General features: G+C 51.5%; 1 protein-coding gene across 2 annotated transcripts; it reads right to left on the bottom strand.

The window, feature by feature from the left end:
* Positions 1-6345: 6345 nt before the first annotated feature.
* On the bottom strand, positions 6346-16915 carry TMEM98 (transmembrane protein 98). Of its 2 annotated transcripts, none has more exons than XM_014465324.2 (7): positions 16810-16915; positions 14505-14716; positions 13511-13642; positions 12597-12630; positions 10179-10294; positions 7595-7654; positions 6346-7004 (listed from the first exon to the last, which is right to left on the bottom strand). In XM_014465324.2, the coding sequence occupies exons 2-7, from the start codon at positions 14639-14641 to the stop codon at positions 6797-6799; spliced, it is 687 nt and encodes a 228-aa protein (XP_014320810.1). In that variant the 5' UTR covers positions 14642-14716; positions 16810-16915; the 3' UTR covers positions 6346-6796. The 2 variants fall into 2 exon arrangements, with proteins under 2 accessions (XP_014320810.1, XP_006099938.1); XM_006099876.3 differs by having other exon boundaries at positions 14505-14690; positions 16810-16914.
* Between the last annotated feature and the right edge of the window lie 6257 nt (positions 16916-23172).

Below are 23172 nucleotides of genomic sequence, written 5' to 3'. Positions count from 1 at the left end.
AGGCCAAAAGGAGTTTTTTCACAACACAAATCTGATTGTGTCTTTACCTCCAACCCACTCCACCACTGAATAAACCATGTGAATGAAATCACCTCACTCTTCACATCAAAACCCAAGTCCGTCCCATGGCCGGTCTCATCGTCCCCTTTGTCTACTCTCCAGTCACACTGGCCTTGTCTCAGTTCTTGCTACAGGACCTTTGCATGGTCTATTCCTTGCGTCCCCACACATCCACCTCAGAACTGCTACTTACCCCCAGAGAGCAGAGCCCTTTTAATGGAAGCCTTCCTTGGTAGGTTAATTATTCTAACCATCTTTTATAAGATTGTATCTCTCCTCTTAAAACACTTTATAAGCTTTTAATTTTATATGCACTTGAGCAGTCATTTGCTTAATATCTGTCTTTCCTCACTAGTTTATAATCCTGTGAAAGCAGAAACTGTGTGGTTTATCTCTGCCCTATATCCCCAGCACTTAGACAATGCGTGGCACATAACAGGTGTCCAGTGGAATTTGCAGAAGGAAGGGAAGCAAGCAGGTGAGAAAGGAGATGGGTAGGGAGTAGTAGAGTCAGGATTCCAACCCAGATCTGTCTCCCTCCAGAGCCCAGGCTCTTTCCCAGCACCAAGGACTAGAGGGAAAGAAAGGATAAGCAAGGACATTATCTCCCCACCATCCGGTCCAGATGAAGACAGGCTATGCTCTAAGAGAGGGCAGACAGTGCCGTTGTCGATGGAATTTTATCAGTGGTCTTGGCTGCCAGACGGTGCTTCCTGAGTGAAACTCTATGCAGAGACTGGTTCCATGAGGCACCAAGAATAATTTGGGCTATATCTTCAACGGTTCACCATTGCTCTCAGAATAAAGTTCTTAACATGATTTACGGGCCCTGAGTTTTTCCAATCCCCTCACCCAGGACTGCTGCTTCTCATCTAAGATTCTAACCAAATATATGACGTCCCTTCATATCTTACCTTGGGACAGATAGCTTTCTCTCCGCACACTCCCACACACTCTGTCTACCTGACCTCTTCCTACTAGTCCTTCAAGACTCCCCCCTCTCCTCATCTCCCTCATCCATCTCCTTGATCCCTAACTATTCCCACCCCTATTCTTTGGCTAGGTTTGTGGTGGATAAAGCAAAGTTTGATTTTTTTCGACTCTGGTTGCTTGGGGGTTTTTTCTGCCACTACATCTAACCTGTGAACATTATTATTAATCATCCACCCATGGCACTTTGCTGCTTCAAACATTTCAATGATATTTATTTGTTCTCTGGATGAGAGAGGATTTTCTAATCATAAAAGCAATGGAAGAAATCACTGAGGGAAAGAAAATCAATAGATTTGACGAAACCAGAATTAAAACTTCTGGATGTCAGGAACATTCTAAACAAAACTAGAAGGCAAATGACAAAGGCTGGGGAAAATATATGCAGTAGATATGACAAAGGTTTGTTATCCTTAATATATAAAGAGCTCATATAAATCTATAAGAAACATATTACAGCCCCAGGAGGAAAATGGACAAAGGACATGAATAAGTACATAGAGCTAATAAACACATGAAAAACGTTTAACTTCACCAGCAGTCAGGTTAATGCAAATTAACACAATGCCAAATCATTGTTCACCTATCAGGTGAGGGTAACATTAAAGACTGGGGAGGGTGCAGAGATTATTTGATAGTTTCCAAGAAAAAATAAGAGCTTTTCCAGCTTTTCCAATCACTCCCTCCCACCTGGAGGAAAAGTCCTGCGTCTAGTCCTTTCCTTCCTCTCCCCTCGATGCCTCTCCCACCACCTCACCTCCCATCTGACACGTGCACAGTATGGGGTGTCACACTGCACAACTGCTCTGTCCTCCTCCACCTCTACCCTCCTCCGACCTAACACCTACGTCTCCTGGACAATTCCAAGACATCCTGTTTTCCGGAAACTCTCCTAGACTGGGTTTGGTGCCCTGCTCTGTGCTCCCGTTACACACACGTTCCCTTACTTAGCACTTACTGTATTGTATCACAAATCCTTCTTTAGGGATTTCTTTCCACCTTAGATTACATGTGCCCCAAGAGAGGCATTATCTTTTTATTCTCTCCAATATACCCCAGGGTTCGCCCAGTATGGATGCTCCACAGATGACTTGAACTAATCAATCATGTAATAAGTTAATTATTCATTTTGCACCATGAATTTTTGTGACTATTCTGGTAAAAGCACGTTTTCCTTAAAACAGAACAAATTAAGTCATTTTGGATGGAGAGAGAATGCCTCACCCATGCCCCAGCCCTCATTTTACTGCCCATGTTCTATCACCCTATGTGTTGTAACTGACTATTGGCCATGAAATTAATTTATTGGTCAGGACCACCATTTTTTTTTTCATGAAAAATAGTAGAACTAGAAGGAATAGAATGACTCATATGGGTTGTTTCCTTCACTGTAGATTTCCCCCCACGCACCGCCCCCTAGTGGGCAGGAGTGGTGGTGACGGAACACTAGCTGGGAAGCTGAAATCCCTGTTCTGACTCATAATGACTCCAGGAAAGTCATTGACCTCCGTAGGCTTTGTAAATGGGGGTGATGAAAATTCAGAGGGAATGAAACAGAAAGAACCCAGTTATGCCTCAAATCCTCAGAGCTCTGCTCCTCAGCATTTCTGGTACAGAGACAGGCCCGGTGCAACCTAATTCCGCCCCCCCCCACCCCCCCGCACCCCACACGTTCTGTTCTGATGCCTAGCTCCTCGCTTACTCCCTTCCCACCCAGTTGCCCACCCTGACTTTACACCGTGACTGAGTCATGAGCCTCTCAGATTCAGGGAGGAAAGGCACTCAGAGGCATCGCGCAAATTTATGGATCCTGGAGCCTAACATCATAGGGTGTGAAGTAAATGAGTGTCTTTCTAAATGGCAATTCTGACCAAGTCACTCCCCTGGGTAAAGTCTTTCTATGGTCTCCATTATGCTCAGAATAAAGCGTCAACTCCCTGATATGACCTGTAAAATCCTCCATGATCTGATTGGCGGCCAACCTGTCCGGCCTTTACATCCCACACTCCGGCCCTCCCCAGTCACCTGCGTTTCTCAAATGAGCATGCTCTCCTGGCCTCGGACCTTTCCCACCATGTCTGGTCACCTCTCTGACCCTCTGTCACGCCTCAACGCAAGCATCAGCTCCTCCCAAGTGCCTTCCCTATCGACACCGCCACCCCCCGCCCCCATGCCCTCACAGCCCTCTCACTACACTGACCTCAGCTGCTCCCTTGTCTCTTTTGCTGCTTAGGGACAGGGCTTGTGCCTTTTGTTCTATATCCCCAGCACCTAGCACAACACTTCTTCCCAGAGTAAGCAAAGAGTACATATTTGTGGGAGGAAGGGGGGCGGGGGGAGGAGTTGCGAAGGGAGGGAGAGGAGAGAGGGACCGAAGGAGGAAATGAATGGGAATTCGTCATCTGCCATCTTCCCAAAATGTGTAAGGTCATAAAACAACTCAGGGGCTTTGGACTGTAAGTCCTTCTCTAAAGATCAGGCTCCTGAGGGCACACAGAGTCCCTGCAGAGCCGCTCCTGGAACGAGGCAGGTCAGGGTGAGCACCGGGTGAGCTGAATGCCGCTCTGTTGGGGAGGTTTCACAAGCTGAAGGAGGCTCCCGGGCCCTGCGCTGCAGGAATGCAACTTGAGCAATCAACCCTGGGAACCCTGATAAGAGGCTAAGAGCTTTGCTTGTCTGTCCTGAACGTGGGGCGGGGCAGGGACACGCTGGACCACTCTCCCTACTGCAGTGATTCCAGGTTTTTTGGCTACTGGGCCGCAAAGCCCCTGCTTGGACAGAGCCATGGTAATCGAGGTGATAGATCTGGGTCAGCTGCATTGGGCCCAGGGCGGGGGCGGGGGTGGGGTGGAAAGAGGGGTTAATGTTGGTTAATCAGTACCAGGCACACAATGGGACATTTCTCATATGCCATTTCATTGATTCACACACCAACCCAATGAGGCAGTAGCCTTGATTTTTCAGGTGAGAGAGCCCAGGACCAGAGAGGTTTAGTAGCTGGTTCAAGCTCCCACAGTAAATGACTGAGCCCAGATTTGAACCTAATTCTGCCCGACTTCAAAGATTTTACTCTTCTCACACTCAAATCCTACCCCTAATTCCTTCCTCATTTAGAATTTGGGTCTGATGCTCCTACTCCAGGGTAGGAGTGGGTGGGGGTCATGGAAGAAAACATCTACCACCTGCACTAGTGAACTAGCGACTTGGGATGTGTCTCTCCTCCATGAAACCTCCTGGCTAGATCCCTCGTGCTCCCCAACCAGCCCCTCCCAAGGGAGGAAGTAACTTCTGCCAACTCCCAAAGAGCAGTTGGTGCTCCACCTCAGCCATCAGCTCCACCTCAACACCACCCTTATCCAGTGACCTTTAATTTGCCCTGCACTGGAGATGAAAGAAAAAACTACAGAGCAGCGGAAGCAGAGGTCCTGCCATCTAACAGACACTTCCTGTCTTCAGCAACCTCTCCTCACCACCCAAAGGGCAGCAGCTCAGGGCCTCAGGAAGCAGGTGTGCTGGGACCCGCCAGGGCTCAGACGTGACAGTGGGGGTCACTTCAGGGGAAACTTCTCCACCTCCAACCCCACACCTGGTGGATGGTATTTGAGAGGTCAACTCCAGGTTGCTTCTCTGTGGCTTAGGGCTCTGGTCCAGGTTAAGCGCAGGGGACATTAACAACGGTGGCAGCCATTGCAAGCCTAGTATGAATGAGTTTCCAGCCTGGTTCTGAAAGCAGGTTTTGAAAGGGAGGAAAAAAGGATAAAACCAGGAGGACTGTGGGTGTCTATTTATGTAGGCCACAAATAGAAGTGTCCAAGTGGCTCTGTGGACATTGCCCACTAGCAGCTCACCAACAGGACAGGAACGGCAACTACCTAGCATGCAGTCAGAGTTGATCGGAGTGGACCATCCAATAAGGTGTCCCCTGTAATCAAAAATCCATCCTTCGCCCTCGCTGGTTTGGCTCAGTGGATAGAGCACTGGCCTGCAGACCAAAGTGTCCCAGGTTCAATTCCGGTCAAGGGCATGTACCTCGGCTGCAGTCTCCTCCCCCGCCCAGGCCCTGGTTAGGGCTTGTGCAGAAGGCAACCAATCGATGTGTTTCTCTCACATCGATGTTTCTCTTCCACTCTCTCTAAAAATCAATGGAAAAATAAAAGTGAGGATTAACAACAACAAAAAGAATCCGTCCTTCAGTCCATGAGTGGAACTCTAGCTTCCCTCCCCCGACGCCACCTCCCCAGGTGGGAACTGGTGCACTCTGTGCTGGTTACACGCATCCTGCTCTCCAGGGGCGGATGAAATGGGCCCAATGCCACTTCTCAATGACAAGCAAGGCCCAAATCTTGGGCTTGGGGATATGGGTTCCTGGTTGTCCGGAATCAGGCTGAGGGATTTGCTGACGTGAGTCAGAGCAGAGAATGTTAAATGAGAACCGATGCGGAGCTCCGAACAGACTGGCTCTGAGAACCTGGGAGGAAGCAAAGTACTTGAGGCATTCCTGCTGGAAATGACGCAATCAGGATGTGCGTCTGGGTTGAGCAGCTGGGATTCTCGGTCTCACAAAGGTCTCAAGTCATAAAAATGCCCCTCAGCTTCCAATATTTACAAAACACACCGATGTCTAAAGAACGCGGAGCACGTCCTTCATGGACGTCACTGCTAACATGGAACTACTTTAGGGGTGGCATCTTCACCTCCACCTGAACTCAGGGCATCTAAGTATTTCACTGAGTCACACGCACAAAGCATTCTGAGGATTCCTAGGCGCTCTCCTTCCACCCTCAGTTCTCGGACACATATGTCCCCCACGCATTTGAATTGGACTCAATAACCACACACTTGAGAAAAACCTAAGTATGCATTTACTATCCACGTAGTGGTAACTAGGTCAAATTACAGGCATAAAGATGAAAAGGGAATAATCAACTCTGAGGTGCTCACCTTCAAACACACACCTGTGAAGGGGAGGAGGGACTCAGATGCCTCAGGGATCGGGCAGATAACACAAATCAATGAAACAGACCAGGTGAGAGAGTATAGGGCTTGCAAAAAGAGGCAACCCCATCCTAGCCGGTTTGGCTCAGTGGATAGAGCTTCGGCCTACGGACTGAAGGGTCCCGGGTTCGATTCTGGTCAGGGGCATGTACCTCAGTTGCAGGCTCCATTCCTGGCCCCGGTCAGAGTGTGTGCAGGAAGCAACCAATCTATGTGTCTCTCGCAGATGGATGCTTCTCTCTGTGTGTCTCTCTCTAATCTCTGTGTCTCTCTCTAAAAATCAATGGAAAAGCATCCTCAGGTGAGGATTAAAAAAAAAAAAGGGCTACTCCTACTTAGTTCCAATTGATTGTCCTCTTTGGAAAATGCAGGTCAGAGTTGCCTCACCTTCTGATTGTTCAAGGGAAGCCAGAAATGCTGATTGTGCTGAGAAACCTCCTGATTCTCAGGTGGTGGCTCAGTTTCCCCGAAAGCACCAGGTGAGCCGAATAAAGGTTAGAGTCCACCAGTGCTCAGAGGGCTGGCAGACGGTGAATGGCGTCTCCCCTAACTGTGGTGTCAGACTGCCACTCGCCAGCCACCATCTGCAACTGCAACAGAGGCATCAACCCACGGGCTCTCCTGATTTATGATGCACACGGCTGGACCCCGAGCCGTGCGGAACTAACGACAGGAAAAGTGGAAGGCTCGGCCGGGCCGCCCGCAGACAGCAGCAGGCCGGCCCTTGTGGTCAGCGGCTGGCCAGCCGGCACTAGATGGCCGACTGCTCCTGCAGGAAGCCCTCAGGGCCTGGGAGGCCTTTCTCTGGCTCAGAGGCCAAGGCCGCTTCTCGAAGGACTTGCAAGTGCTCCTCAGCAGCGGACAGCGACTGGTCTACCCAATCCAGGCCCCCGGTCAGGTGGCAGGCATTCCTGGTCACCAGCACCAGGTGACTGACAGACAGGAGCAGGGCCGTTGTCCTAGAAAAAACAACAACAAGATCAGGTCCCCCCAGGAAGAAGGAACTTCGTGCCAAAGCCCAACTGGTCTAAAGTCTATAGTCTGTTCCCCAGACCGGAGCCCCTTCCCTAGGAGGTGGGTGAGCATGCAATTTACAGATGCTCCAAACAAATTTGGGAACGGCTAATTTAAATAAGGTTACCTGAAGCCTTTTCAGAGCCTTTAATGAGAATATAATACGCCACGTCTCATTAGCTTATTTAAGACTGTGGTGCCCACTGTCTGCTGCTCACAGTGGAAAGCCTCCAGAAGAGAGTGTTATGGGACAACGTGGTGCATCTAGCCAATTGGATGAGCACATCCCGCTGCTACCCACTCAGAGATGGGATATCCACGCCCCACCGCGGGCATCCTTGTTGATTCAGAATCCCCCAGCCAGGCGTGGCTCACTGGTTGGCCGACCATTCACACTGCACTGAATGGTACCCAAGGCCCAGGACAGCCCAGGAATCCAGCAGCATGGCCTTCTCCCCACTACCCCAAACAGCGGACCTCACAGATCTGATCAAGCCGGGAGCCCGCAGCATGGAGGGAGGGACGGCCATCTCACCGTGCATCCAGGAGCTTCGGGTCCAGCGGCGGGTACATCGATTTCACAACATCGTCCACTCTGAGGGGAGGCACAGGGCTTTCAGTATTTCACTCTCCTTAGCTCCTTCACGCCCTCCCTCCTTTCTACCTTTTCTTAGCCCAGTTCTTTTTTAATATCCAGGCCCGCGTCTTTAGTGGTTTTCTCTAACGACTTTTGCATTCTCCGCCTGACTTCAGGTTCAGTTTAGAGAGTATTTTGTTTTCTGATTTGGTTTTAGTTCCAATGATTTGAATAGTACATGGTCCAACATCTGAGATGATGTTCAAGATACACTGCCCAACATATGTAAAGTTTGATGGGTCCCATTTGCATAAAAATAAAATAAAAGCCATGAAATGCAGAGAAGAATAGTCTGGAGTGATACTCACTATTCAATAGCGGTTACCCCCAGGAACTGGGAGGGGGTAGAATTAGGGGATACTTTCTAGATAACCCATATCTGCAATGTTTTTCTTTTTACAGGTATTTATTATTTTTGTGTTTGAAAATAAAAAACATGGTTAAAGGTTATATAGAACACAAAAAAAAAAACCCTACAAGTTTAATTTGGGGGCAAACTGCTCCACTGTATTTCTTTTTAACACATGGTATATCTTGTGGTTAATTTTTTTTAAATCTAGTTCAGAAAAAAAAAACTATTCATTCTGATTTGCATGGTACAAGGTCTTGCTCCAAATTTTTGCTCTTGACCATGTGATAATCAGGAAGAAAAAAGTAACAATGTATTATTTGATTTCTAAACACACTTGAAAATAGATGTCCTCAAATGCTCTAGTCTCGGGGCTGCGGGGCTGGTGAGAACATGCAGAGGGATGGTCACTCCAGCCTCTGCCGGCCCGTCTCCATGGCGCCTGGAGCTGACGCCACACCCCTTGAAACTAAGATGCTACCAACACACCACGTGGAATAAATGGAGCAAGAAAAACAACAGGACAGAACCGGCCAGAGGAGAATGACATACGAGGACAACAAGACAAAACAAGGATGCAGATTGAATTCTGGCGGGAATGTTCTGGAAGCAGTCCGAGGTGCTCTGCAGGATGGGCCAGTGGGCACCAGGTCAGGCCCGCCCTCTGAGCAACGCCACAGCCACACCCTAGCACCACCTCGAATCCTGACCACCCAGCCCTGGACTCATCCTCAGAAACCTCCATCTCTTTCCTCCTCCGACCCCTCCTGGCAACGCTGCCTCATAACCCGGTTCCACGTGAATCCGTCAGGCCCCCTGGGGTGGCTCTTAGGAGTGACAGGTCACACGTTGATAGTGAGTGGCCAGAGGACGGGCTGGGGCTCACCCAGAGCCTGGTTGGAGGGCCCTTCAGGCCAGGGCCAGAGCCTGGTTGGAGGGCCCTTCAGGCCAGGGTCCGACCTCGGCTGGTACAAATCATGGGACCACACCCACCGGGGAGAGCTCCTCCCACTCTCTCAACACACTGAACTCCCTGGACAGAGTTCAAGTGCACCAGCTCTTTCCTATGCCCTCAGAGGGCTGGCTCCTCGTGATTCACCCGAGGCCACAGCCACCAGGAGAGCAAGGGCCCCTGGAATTCAGGGGGGGCGGGGGGGGATTTTCCCACCAGGGCTGTGGCTGGACAGGGACAACACCCCACTCAGGCACATCCACATGCCAGCCGCCAGATGGCAGCACAAACTTAGCACAGCCCTTCTCTCTAAGAAAAGGGCTTTATTTTTCTTCACCAAATTGAGCCCACAGGAGGGGGTGTAGCTGTTGACTGCAATCTGCTGGTTGCCTCCCACACGGGATTTCGCAGATGCCTGGAATTTGGGAGAGCCCAGTGATGTACGGCTTCACCTCCCACTCCGCCCTGGAGGCTGCTGGCTGGGCCATGGATGGAGCAGTGGGTGCCAGCCACCCCCGAATTAGTCTCCAGTACAGATATGGGTGGGAGACAGGACATGGCCACGAGTTCACAGAAGATGGGGGTGAAATGTGCTTACTGACCCGAAGCCTGGGACAAAGGCAAAGAGGAGGAAAGCAGCCCCAGCTGGAATGGGACTGAGAAGGAGCAGGTTGCCCAGCCGGTGTGGCTCAGTGATTGAGAGTCGACCCAGGAACCAAGAGGTCACCGGTTCAATTCCCGGTCAGGGCATATGCCCAGGTTGCAGGCTTGATCCCCAGTAGGGAGCGTGCAGGAGGTAGCCAATCGATGAAGTTTCTTTCTCATTGATGTTTCTACCTCTCTATCCCTCTTCCTTCCTCTTTTTCTGAAAATCTATAAAAAACATTAAAAGGGGAAAAAAGGAGGGGCAGCCACAGTGGGATGTGTGGAATAGAAGAGTCAGTACTTGTCATATGTTGGAATTTCCCAAAAAGCCCCCTGGAGGTGGGGGGACGGTGTGAAACATCTTAGCTTGAAATTCTCCCCACCCAACCCCTGCTGGATGCCCTGGGGGTGTTCGGGACATAAATCATTAACGTGGTCTGTGTAGTTTCCCGGAGGAGCCTGGCCCCGCCTGTCAACTCAGCATCTGGCCCTCTTTGCCCCAGGGGAGTATGGGGGCCAAAGCCCTGGCCGCTCACCTGGGGCTGATCCGCTTGGCCACCACGATGATGTCGCTGACGCTGGCTGAAGTCTTCATCTTGGCCCCTGAGCCCATCGTCATGGCAACAAGTTTTTCTGTCAGAGTGTGACAGATCTAAGGCAGCAAGGAGGACAGAGGTGATGAGGGGTGACCCAGCTCCCGAGGGGCTTCTGCCACCCCCACAAAGACAAACAGGACCCCCGCCTTGGGTCCCATCCCACAGCTGGGCCCCCTAATCCACATGGTCAAACTGAAGTGAAAAGTACACAGAAATGAGAGGAAATGAGGTGGAAGAGGTCGACGCTGAGAACACGGCCGGGTGAGGAGGGAGGGGCAGGAACCTCAGATCGGGGTCAGGGTTCAGCATAGAGAAGTCTAAACTGAAATAATCTGTCTAAGGAAAATCATGTGCTCTCATTTCACCGTCTCGCGTAAAGGGAAACCCACTTTCTATTCCTTCACCTCCCGGTTTAGTCTTCCACCGCCCACAGGGCACCCTCAGGAACCTGGCTGGACAAGGGACACCTGCTCCCTTGCAGCACATCCTCCAAAAGTGCCACTTATCTCAACAATTTTCCAAGGGACTACATCTGGATGGTGATGCCAGAGCCTTGGGAAAACGCAGGAAATAGGCATAAGACCCGTGCCTTTCTCATCATTTGCCAACTCCGCTGGGCACCCCCAAAGTCCCGGTCTCCCCTCCCACACCTCCCTGTTAGAACCTGGATGGTTCTAAAGAAGTTCCATCACCTGCCTTATGTTGGGGCTGCAAAAGAGGGGGCACCAAGGAGCCCAGGGGCCCACCCAGGAGAGAACCCAGGAGCCTCCCCCCCCCCCACAGGGACTCAAGGGCAGGTGGCCACAGCAAAATGACCTCGGGATCTCAACAGGAAGGTGAGAGCCTCTCCTTTGATCTGAGGTCGCAAGGTGGACCATTGATCCCAACCCACTAAGACTCCTTCCGTATGCTAAGCGAAATAAGCCAGTCGGAGAAAGATAAGTATCACATGGTCTCACTCATTTGTGGAATATCATTAACAACGTAAACTGATGAACAAAAATAGATCCAGAGACAGAGAAACATCGAACAGACCGTCAAACCTCAGAGGGAGGCAGGGGGAGGGGGGGGGCGTGATGAAAGGGAGGGGTAAGAGATCAACCAAAGGACTTGTATGCATGCATATGAGCATGACCAATGGACACGGACACTGGGGGGGGGGGGCATGTGCAGGGGGGGGGGAATGGCCGGGGTGGGGTCAGTGGGGGAAAAAGGAAACATATGTAATACTTCAAACAATAAAGAATAAAAATAAATAATAAATAAATAAACAAAAGACTCCTTCCGGCTGACTCATCCTCTCCTTCAGGGGCCACTGTCGTCCTCCTCTAATAGGCAAGGGAAAGGACAAACGCCCCAGCTGGGGACAGAGAGATGGAATATGCCGTTACTGCTCTATTACTGTCTACAACCGCATCTATACCCAGAGAGCTTCTTGGAATTATATAAAAAGCCAGGACTCGGTGACAACAATGTCCTACTAGGCATTTCGTTGTCCCCCAAGAGAGACTGCGGGAGAAGAGGCAGGAGGAAAGGTGTTTAATACCTTACACTGCAAGACGCTGAAGCGAAGATGAAGCTATTTGCTTTGAAATTCTGAATAAGTCCTAGATAAAGATAAATGTGTGGTTTCCCAGGTTACAGATATGAAGACACCAACACTATTTACCAATGGCCAAGTGTTTCAATATTACTATGATTCTATTAGGCAGGATCGTGTCTGGCAAACATTGAAAAACAAATGCTGAAACTATAAAAATGGCCCAAAATGCAAACTGGGTGCAATTTTTCACCCAGTCCTGGAGGCTGCAGACATTTAAGGAGGGAAAAAAAAATCTGTCTTCAATTTGAAGAACTCGTGGTTTGGATTTTTTAACACTGACTGTCCCACTTGGCTGACTGCTGTCACCGCCAAAGAGGGCCGGTGACGGGCTTTCTAGCATTGGAGAAGCCCACATACAGAACCCAACCCACTCTACAGGGCGGAGCTCTCTGTGAATGAAAGAAAGTGCCCAGGGGGAAGGTGGGAAGCCCCGTTTCCCCCTCAGCAGCTACACCGTCTCGGGCACACAGCTGTGTCCACGGTCGGCGACAATGTGGCTGGTGACTACCCAGGTGGTCTTTCCCACAGGTCACTGTGCTATGAGAACCAGGTGCAACCAAGCCTCTGCAGTATGACAGACCGTCCCTGTAGGAGTGGAAGCGAACTGTCGAAACTCCAAGCTTCAGGCAGGTTAAAAAGGCCTCCTGCAAGGGTTCCGTACCCTTCCTAAGGCTGCTTTCAACTCTAACCAGCTGTGCACCGGGGTGCTCCGCTGACCACCCCCTTTATCGCCTGGGGCGGTCAAAGAGTATTACCTTCAAGATGGCAATGCAGTGGGACATGAGACCCCTGGGGAGACAAGAAGAGCGTGTCAGTGCTGATCTTCAGAGGCCCACCTCCCCCCAGCCCCCACCGCTGCTCCTCACCTAGCTCCTCACCTAGCTCTGCACACCTGGGCACCACCTAAGAGCAGCGATGCCTCGTCATGTTCAAATGAACAAGTCAGGAGCTAATGAGGAAGCCCCTCTGTCCTTACCCTTCTCCTCCCACCCCCACGTAATCAACGCTTTGTCAACACGACTCCCCACCAATCAAGTCGTGCTCTGAGCTGCTGACGCTGTTCCTTCCACCCCCACCTCCCCACCCCAGGCAACCATGGACACCGCCTCCGCCATGCACCCATTGGGCTGTGCACAGAGACCCCTATCATCTCTGAGATACTGTACTTAGTAGAATTCTGTCTCCACCGCCAGTTTAATACCTGCAGTGCCTGGCCCAGGGCCCTGCACACACTGCCTCACAGACAGACATCTGCCCGGTGAGTGAATGACTAAATGATGGGGGAATGGAGTGGCTCCTGTGGGACAGAAAGATCCCTGAGGACACTGAGGACAAAGGCTGCGTCCCCAGAGCCTGCCTGTCAGATTCAAGGGCACCCCAAGGATAACCAAGCACCTCAGGGCGGACTTTATAACAACTTCTGGAGTATATCTATGAAGCCCAGTGTTCAGGTCTGCAACATGAGGGTTGGGGGTGAGTCCCGGACAAACACTGTTATGTCATATTCTGATTTCCCTCCTCATGAGAGCAGGGAAAGAGCAGCAATGGGCACAGGGCTCCTGGATGCCCAGTCACGTGTTCAGGCGCAGGAAGCCAGGAAAGGGTGCAAGGGAGTCCCTCCGACCATCCCCAGGGGCTCCAGGAAGGCAGGCCACCCCCAAGGCCTTACGAGGCATCCTCAATCCAGTCTTCGTTCTCCAGAATGGCCTCGATGTGGGGGTTGGTGATGACGACGTCGTCCAGTTCCAGCTCAGAGGGCTCAGACTGGGTCTCCATGGCACCGATGAGGTCCACAATGGGCCTGGAAGGAAGAGCCCAGGGAAGCGGCTTCAGGATGGACGACCGCGGCTGACCCCTCCACACAGAGGCCCACGTACCCTCCAAAGGCTGACGGGAGTGAATAAATAAAGCAGGACCACTTGTCCTGGATCCAAACCTGAGCTAATGGGACTGCAGTCACGGGCAGGGTAGGTGGCTCGACAGTGAATCAAGGAGCAAGCAAGGTACAAAACAACAAGAGAAAAGTTACAGAGCCTGGCCGGTGTTGCTCAGTGGTTAAAGCGTCAACCTATGAATCAGGCGGTCACAGTTCGAGTCCCGGTCAGAGCACATACCGAGGTTTCGAGCTTGATCCCCAGTGTGGGGTATGCAGGAGGCAGCCGATCAATGATTCTCTCTCCTCACTGACGTTTCTACCTCTCTCTCTCCCTCTCCCTTCTTCTCTGAAATCAATAAAAAAATATACTAAAAAAAAAAAGAAATCTGAGCAGAGAGATAGGCCTATGCTGGGATTTTACAACACCAAGTGCCTGCTGGTTAGACATGCGGGCATCCTCTTCCTCTTCCTATGAGTTTGGTTGGAAAGGGATGTTGCTTGTCCAAATGCTGAGTGAGGTGGCCGTTTTGTGCAGACGGTCCCACCGTTACGCTAGGCGACCATGTGGAGTTGCTTTCTCGTTTGTTCAGGGACACAGAGGTGGCTCAGGATGCTAGGGGCTTAGGAACATTCTCAAGTTCTGAGGTCTTTATTGGGAAGGAGAGCCTTCAGGTACCATTGCAGAGACAAAAAGCTAAGCCAGTTGCCCAGCACTAAGCTGCTTTTTCTTTTGTGGGAGCCCCAGGGCACAGCCCCCCTCCCCCCTCCCCTGCCCGGGTGCACTCACTTGGAATCATAGCGCTGCAGCAGGTCCCGGGGCCGAGGTCGGCAGTACCGCTGCCTGCAAACCACCACCAAGGCTGCGAACGAGGCCAGAAAGATGGTGGCCAGCACACCTATGGCAACGATCACCACTGTCTCCATGCTTCTGGTGGCCCCTCAGTCCCGGTCACATTCCCCGCAAGGGATAAAGCTTGAAAGACACAGGGCAGAGCAGGCCTGGTAAGGAAGGTGCAAAAAAGGATGGGGCAGTGGGGTCTTACCTGCTGGGGGAGGAGGGGCTTGGGAGGGAGAAGTTAGGGTGCCCCAAGTCACCTGCAGAGACCTGAAGGCCTCCATAGAATCAAGATGCATTTTATGCCATGCCCCAAATTTGCCTTTTCTTTTATAAAAAGAGTGCTCCCCAGATGGACCAGGCTGGGCTTCTGTCCTGGGACAAAAGGAAACATTTTCACCAGCACTGTTGTCTTCATTTACAACCGGTGCATGGAAGAATGCCCACTTCAGAAAGAGAAGGGCACAAGGTCTATACTGAAGGCATCCTCTGTGCTAGGCACATCGGGTGTTAAGTCTTCTAACCTATGAGACAGGTGTTCGTATCCCCATTTATAGTTGAAGAAACTGAGGTTCAGGGGGGTTAAGACATTTGTCCAAGTTTATACAGTCAGGAGGCAGAAAGCCAGCCACATAAGCGGAGGTGAACATTCACCTCCCTTTTCCTTTCACAATAAAGAGAAGTCTAAATATTCTAGATTCTAGAAGAAGTTTTGATGGTCAGTTTCAGTGTTGGAAACTTACAGCTGGTAAACTGTCGCCTATTGATTGTTTTCATTCAGGCGGTTCTTTCACACCGATTTTAAACTCATAGGCTGGAGGAACAAGGAAGTCTTGAAGTACTAGTATGTATTCACAATGGTCTTTTCCTGCTTGTGTCCCTATAAGCAAGTCTTCTCCCCTCTCTGATTTTAACTTTTTCATTTACAAAAAAGGATGCTTTGACCTGGGAGTCTCTATGAGTCCTCTATTTGGATTTAATTCTGTGTTCCCTGTCTTAAAGGGTCCAAATGCTCCTATTTGTCATTCAGTAAGTATTTATTGACCATCTACTATGTACCAAGCACTAGGGTGGACTCTGGAAATTGGAAATAAACTAAGACATGGACCTCAAAAATTGAAGAGCCAGGAGAAGAGGTAGACAGACCAACAAACCATTTCAACTCCACATGCCTGTGCCATATGCAGAAATACACGGAAAAGAGAGTAACTGATTGCGTGACATTTTTCTGAGTAAGCCTTCTTCACAGGGCAGGTGATGCTAGAGCTGGGTTTTGAAGGATGAATAGGAGTTTGCCAGGTGGACAAGGTGGAGACTTGAGTAGCTCAATAGTGCCAAGGAGGCCTTTCTCGGAGTTCTCACATAGCTACTCTCCCACCGGAACTCACTTGCCCACAAGGGTGAGATGGCTGGGGTCTCTTCCATCTTTGTGTCTCGGATTTATATGTTGGGGGGTGGGGGGCTAATTCTCAGCGTCTGCCTCAGTTTCTCTAGATGTGTGTCTATACTGTCCCTCCTAAAGTACTATCTCCTTTAGTCTTATTCTTCCCTCCTCTCATTTCTTTCTGTCTCTCCATTCCCCGCTCCGGTTTCCTCTCCACTCCTGCAACGTTTCCCCCTCCCTCCGTCTCTCCCCTTCTCCGAATTTCCTTTCCCCTCCCCCTGCCCATGGCCTCCAAGACCACCCGCTTTGTTCCTCTCAGCCCGTGCGTTTGAGTGTGTTTCTGTGAATGTGTATGACTTCGTGAGTTTTTGCCGTGTTTCTCGGGGATCTGTCTGTATGGGTGTTTCTTTGTGTGTGTTCCTTTTTGTGCATTCTCCTCTGTGTTTCAGGAGTTTTTCTCTTCCTTTGTATAGCTTGGGTAGTTCCCAGTGTCTGTCTGTCTCTTTCTCTCTGTTCCTTCCCCGCTGTTGAGTGCTAAACCCACAAGGATATAACAGACCCAAGCCCCTACCTCCTTCCCTCCGGCGGCCACCCTGAACACCCAGGAGGCTGGGAGGGACCCCCAGCGCCTGGGCGCGCACCGCGCGGGGCTACCCGGCGCGCAGCTCCAACTTTCTCCAAGTCGTCGGCGCCGGGCCCGCGCGAGCACCGTGGCCGCAACAAAGCGGCGGCCAGGCGGGCTCCCCACCCCCAGGCGGCGCCCCGATCCCGATCCCCCACACCCTGCCCGCCGGCCGGGCGCCCCCTCTCCCCAGGGGCTGGGCGGCCCGCCCGGGGCCCCTCTCCCGCAGCTCGGGCGGCGGGCGCACCCACCTCAGGCTGCGGCTGCAGGACGCATTCCGGGCGCTCCCAGGGCTGGCCCCCCGCCGATGGCAAAGTCCGGGCGCGGGACTCCGGGCGGCTCCTGGGAGCGGGGCATGCCGGGAAGGAGCGGGGCTGTCCCAGGGAATGGAGATAAGTCCCCCGGCGCGGCCAAGCCCCCGGCGGCGCAGAGGGAGGGGGAGACGCGGCCGCGTCCAAATCCCCCGCTGCCAGGCGCCGCTGTCGCCGCCAGGCCCCCCGGCGGCCCGGGGGTTGGGGCGGCTGGAGGCAGTCACCGTGAGACCCAACAAGCGGTCCTCGCGCCCCCGGGGAGGCCAGGCCCCGGCGGGCGGATTGGAGGGAAGGGGGAGGGTCCCTGCCTCCCCCAGCCCCCACCCAGGCTGGCCATCCAGCGGGGGCTGGGGAGCACGAGCCGTTTCCACAGTGTGACTCGTCTTTGCTACACACTGTCTGGTTTAAATCCTGGCTCTGCCGCGCTCGCTAGCTGTGGGCGGTTTATTTTGCGTCCTTGTGCCTTGGTTTCTTCGTCTGTAAAATGAGATGACTGCCTGTAAGCATCCTCTGAGAGGGATAACAGGATGCATGCTTGGCCCGGAGGGAAGAGCGAAGAGGCTGGTTCCTGGCCAGTGTGCATTGCTCTGTCCAGGCAAGGAGTGAACATTTGTTGAGCACCTACTATGTCCCAGACACTGATTAGGTGTCTGCCGTGCCTTATCTCATGTGATCCTCTCATCCACCCTGGACAGTCAGCGTGATGATGTTTGCAAGGAAGGAAATCGGCTTGAAGGCGAACTTACCGAGCTCTCAGTTTGTAAGTGGTGAGGGAGGGAGTGGACTCCCTGGCACCCAAGCCCATCACCCGCAGGCCAGGAAACTGCTAGCTCCACCCCCACCCCCTCTCTGGGCAGCAGTCCCTTCCTTCCTTCCGGACAGATAGGGCCGGTCAGGTGCAACAAACCTTCCTGCTCCAGCAAGAAAAGCTTCTCACCTGCTCATAACCCTTGCTAACCCCTCCGGGCCACCTCTGGGCTGCCAGAGGGGCAGCAGAGTGGCATCCTTCACCCCCTCCAGGTGGGCGGTTAAGGGTAGGAGCCTGAGCCAGGAAAACCATTGAAGGTCCGCCTCCTCCACAGAGGAGCTGAGGGACCTCCGGCAGTTCCCTCCGCCTGAGTTTCCCCATCTGTGGAATGGGCACGGCAGTAACACCTATGGCCTACAGTGGTTTTGAGGATTCAATGAGATGACGCATTTAAAGTGCTCATCCCAGAGAAAGTAGAACGTTGGCTGCCAGGGGCTGGGGAGAGGGGGATGGGGAGTTAGTTTTAACGGGTACAGAGTTTACGTTTGGGAAGAGGAAAAAAGGGCTGGAGATGGATGGTGGTGATGGTTGCACATAGACTTAATGTGGGTGAACGGTATACTTTAAAGTGGCTAAAATGGTAACGTTTATGCTATGTCTATTCCCTCACAATTAAAATTTCAAAGTACTCGTTACAGTATGACACAGAAAAAAGGGGGGCTTCCTTGACGTTCCTCAAACATGCCCAGCTCCCCCTACCTCAGGGCCATGCTGTGCCCTCTGTCTGGAATCCTTGCCGCCATTATTCCTATGGCTCACTCCCTCCCTTTGCTCAGGTGCCTGCTTAAAAGTCAACTCCTCAGAGAAGTCTTCCCTGATCACCCCGGCACCTCCGTGATCCACAGGCCCCCTGGCCCTCACGTGTGTTTTTTAACCGCCCTCATCACCACCTGAAAATGCACTACATGTTTGTTTATTCCTTCTCCTCTTCCTGAATATAAGTTGCATGAGGACAGGGACCCGCAGTATCTAGAACAGTGCCTGGTACTTAGTAAGTGCTCATTAAACACTTGTGAAAGAAGTGACAATAAAGCTTAGTTTTGTTTCACTGTCATTCTACAGTGGGGATAAAACCTCTAGACCAGGGGTGGGCAAACTTTTTGACTGCAGGGCCACAATGGGTTCTTAAACTGGACCGGAGGGCCGGAACAAAAGCATGGATGGAGTGTTTGTGTGAACTAATATAAATTCAAAGTAAACATCATTACATAAAAGGGTATGGTCTTTTTTTTTTTTAGTTTTATTCATTTCAAATGGGCCGGATCCGGCCCGCGGGCCGTTGCCCACAGCTGCTCTAGACCCATTCCCAGCACCCGGAAGCCTGCTGGGGTGTGGCAGCCATGAGAGGCCTGAGGTAGAGGGTTAAGCTCCTGGAGAAACGCTGAGAGGGCAAGTCATAAGGCACCCGCATTGGAAAGAAAGGAAGGTTGACCTGAATGGAAGAGTCACATTTTTGAATCCCCGATTTGCCAGTGAGTGCGTGCTTGGTTTGTGTTCGGGCCCTATTTTGGGCTAGTGCTTGGCTTTCCAAGGAGAGAGGCCAGCTGGGGAGGGGTTGTGGCAGGCCGGCAAGCCTTCTCAGAGCTGTGGGTGTAGACAGAGACCACGGGAAGCCAGTCCCCCTTGCTGGAGCGAAAGCCAGCGAACTCTCAGAACTGGCTGAGTCTGGCCTGAGCGAGGGGCAAGACCAGGAAGCTGGGAGACAGAAGGCTGGAGAAGGGCTGCAGCTAGCAGCTCAGGGCGGGGCCAGGATCCCTACTGGGGACAAAGGTCAAGTTTGCATTTCCTCTAAGTCAAGGCAGCTGGTCCAATGGACACAGAGACCATAAACAGGGATTTCCCCAGGGGACATTGGGGTGCCTACACCTGGGCAATCAGGGAGAGCAAGGGAAACTATACTTTTGAAAAAAGACAGTATCTTCAAAAGACTTCTGAAAGAGCTCTAAAGACAGTTTTCCCAGCCTTCCTGTCTTGCCCATTCTAGTTTGCCACCCCTCTTCAGAGCCCCTCTTGCATTAAGTATTTAGGGAGTAGTGAGCAGGTGTGTATAAGGGAAAGTAACATCCCATAATTTATTCATTCATTCATTCATTCATTCATTCATTTAAATCCTCACCAGAGGCTATGTTTCCATTTATTTTATTTTATTTATTTAGAGAAAGAGGAAGAGGGAGAGAGGGAGACATTGATATGAGAGAGAAAAATCGATCGGTTGCCTCCTGTACACACCCCAACCGGGGATCAAACCTGCAACCTGGATATGTGCCCTGACCTGGAACTGAACCCACAACCTTTCGGTGTACAGGACAACGCTCCAACCAACTTAGCCACCTGGCCAGAGCATCCCATATTTTATTTAATGCGGGTGAGGCTATTTCAAGAATGGATTTCATGTTCTCAATAAGGAAAAGTCATTTCGGTCTCCAGCTTTAAATGAAGCCCACCAGCATCCCCTCCTTTTAATGTTTCAACATGGTTGTATTCATCACAGTTACTGCCACTTCTTAGACTTTTTATGTGCCGGGAGTACTATGCTGAGTACTTTGTATGGAGCCCATAATTATGACAATAATCCCTTAATACAGGCGCTATTCTCCCTTGCTTGACCTATGAGGCCGCTGGGGCTCAAAGCAGTAAAATACAGCTAGTAAGTGGGGTCTGAACTAGAACTGTCTGCCTGAACGTCTGCAATGACACCCAGCACCGAGCACAGTGCCTCGCCCATACTATGTGCCCCAAATATTTGGTTTTGAATGACCTGAATTAATGAGTTTTACTATGTCCCGGGGGTCTCACCAGCTCTGGGAGGTAGGAGTTATCGGCACTTCATGCAGGTACACGGAGGGTCTGGGAGGTTCAGCGACCTGCCAGAGGAGCCACAGCCAGTAACTGGCAGAGCTGGTGTGACACTAAGTCTGTCGGACTCCAAGCCCCAGCTGTGTGCTTCTTACACCCTCCTCCCTCTGCGCCCTCAGCCCAGGAAAGGACATCGGCTGTCGCCTTGCCTCTGGTGGAGCCCCCAGTGACCAGGAGTTCCCTGCCTCTGATGGAATTTCATTGCCATTAAAATTCTTTTCTTTCTCCTTAAAATGTATGAAGTCTACCTTGGTGTAAATATCTAATACTAACCCCTGAAACCAAGCACCGTGTCAGAGTAAGAAACATTCTCATGCACATTATTTTTTTAATATATATTTTTATTGATTTCAGAGAGGAAGGGAGGCGGGGGGAGAGAGAGAGAGAGAAACATCAATGATGAGAGAAATCATTGATCGGCTGCCTCCCGCACGCCCCACACGGGGGATTGAGCCCGCAACCAGGGTATGTGCCCTGACTGGGAATCGACCCTGACCTCCTGGTTCATAGGTTGATGCTCAACCACTGAGCCATGCCATCTGGGTTCATCACTGATGTTTCTATCTCTCTCCCTCTCCCTTCCTCTCTGAAATCAGTAATGAAAATGTATTTTTAAAAACCCATCCTAGTGCCCAAAACCATCCTAGGTTGCTTGTCCTAGACCCCACGACAGCAGGAATCGAGCCGAGAAGCCCGGGCCTGAGCTAACAGCCCCCAGATTGCCTTCAGTGCCCGACCTCCGCTTCCAGTGACCCAGTGAGCAGCAGCCTCTCCATCCCCACAGAGAGTTCAGGGCCAGCGGGACAGAATCCTGCGAGAGACAACTGTGGAGGGAACCGGGGAGGGCTGCGTGCCTCCCGGGTGGAGCAGAACACCCCCTGGTTATTTCATACCAGGCTGCTTCAGGGTCTGCTCACCACCTACAGCCAAGAGGCTACACTTCAAGGAGTGGTCACTGGGTGTCACCACTGCTGCTTGGGCAAGCGCCTTCGCGCTCAGCTGACACTGAAGGGGGCTGGAGAGAGAAATCCCCGTGGCTGACGTCTGTGTCTCCCGTGAGCATGGCAGAGTGCGTGGTCCATCGTGGAGTTGCTCCCTGGCCCCCCTCTCCTTCCAAGCTCGCTCAACAGGACTCAACCTCTGCATTCCCCACGGCGGACACATGCGGCCGGAGAACGTCACACAGCAAAACTGGTTTTGCTCTCGATTCAGAATCACAGACCTGAACAGGCACTCATTCCTGCTAAGCAGTCTGTCCCTAACTATCAGAGTCTTACTCTCCTATCCCTTCGACAGCGGCTTCATATCTTATCCTCAAACCTCCCAAGCCCCTTCTCTACTTGCAGGTAAAACTTTTGTTTCATTCCAAAAAAACCCAGAAAAAAATAGGTGCTAACTTCCTCATCTTTTCATCACCAACAAAAATAAGACACATACAAGAGAAAATGCCTTTCCTTTATTTTATTTTATTTTATTTTATTTTATTTTATTTTACTTTATTTTATTTTATTTTATTTTATTTTACTTTATTTTATTTTATTTTATTTTACAAATTAAGTCAGGCTAAAACCACAGGACCCAGGGTCCAGGTACGTAGCACCAAGACTCCGGTACCTCTCAGATATCGTGTCTTCCAACGCAGCTCACTGACTCACTGACACACCGATTTGTTTTGACAAGTGCAATCATTTCGACAACAGGGCCATTCAGAACCACTTCATTTATTCAAAAGCTCTTCCGAGAGGATCTCTCTGCTCGACTGCCTCCAGGGTCTCTGTGGGACAGCTAAGCACCTCCTCGCCAACGGCTCCAGTCGCCAATCCTCCAGCAGAGCCCAGGGCCTCTGAGACCCAGAGGCAGCCACGGAGGTCTGGGTGGGTCTGGGGGAGACACGGCACAGGGGGAGACAGAGAAGCGAAGGCTTCCCAGAGTGAGCAACTTTTGCTCCAACCCGGCACCCATGGCTTCTGTGGGTTTGTGCATACGTGGAACCACATGAAGGACCCAAAGGGACAATGGTAGGAATGTGGTGAGAGAAATCAGGCACTGGCCTTGGCCCTGGCCGGGTAGTTCAGTTGGTTCGAGGTTGCCGGTTCGATCCCCAGTCAGGACTCATACAAGAATCAACCAATGGATGCATCACTAAGTGAAACAACAAATTGATGTCCGCCACCCACTTTCTCTCCCTCCCCCTAAAATCAATTTGTAAACATCAGGCCATTATACCTATCAGCTGTCTCTGAGGAAGGGAGAGAGGAAGAATTTGTACCTGGTGGGTTAACCCGTGTGTTAACTTTTTGTGCCTCTGTTTTTCCTACCAGAAGCTGAGTTAACATCTGCCACCTTCTGAGGATGGAAAATACAGTCTTAGCTAAGAGTGCACGCACACGCTGTATGTTTCATCTTAGCATGAAATATACTTTGGCACTTCTCAATTCCCAGCTACTTCCCCCACCGACCAGCTCTCCAGCCAAGTGGGCGGGCGGAGGCGGGGGGGGGGGGGGGGGGGGGAGGGAAGTTTCCCTTCCCCAAAAGGGAGGGGCCCCGTGTTTTTCCGGCCCCCCCCCCCCGTTTTTTCCCCCCCCCCCCCCTGGAAGGCTACCTTTACCCCGATCCCAAGGTTAAACCATTTTTTCTTT

This window comes from Myotis lucifugus, unplaced genomic scaffold, assembly GCF_000147115.1.
Source record: "Myotis lucifugus unplaced genomic scaffold, Myoluc2.0 scaffold_287, whole genome shotgun sequence".
Taxonomy (NCBI): Eukaryota; Metazoa; Chordata; class Mammalia; order Chiroptera; family Vespertilionidae; genus Myotis; species Myotis lucifugus.
The sequence above is the reverse complement of the archived record's forward strand: the minus strand, read 5'-3'. Positions and strand labels throughout refer to the sequence as shown.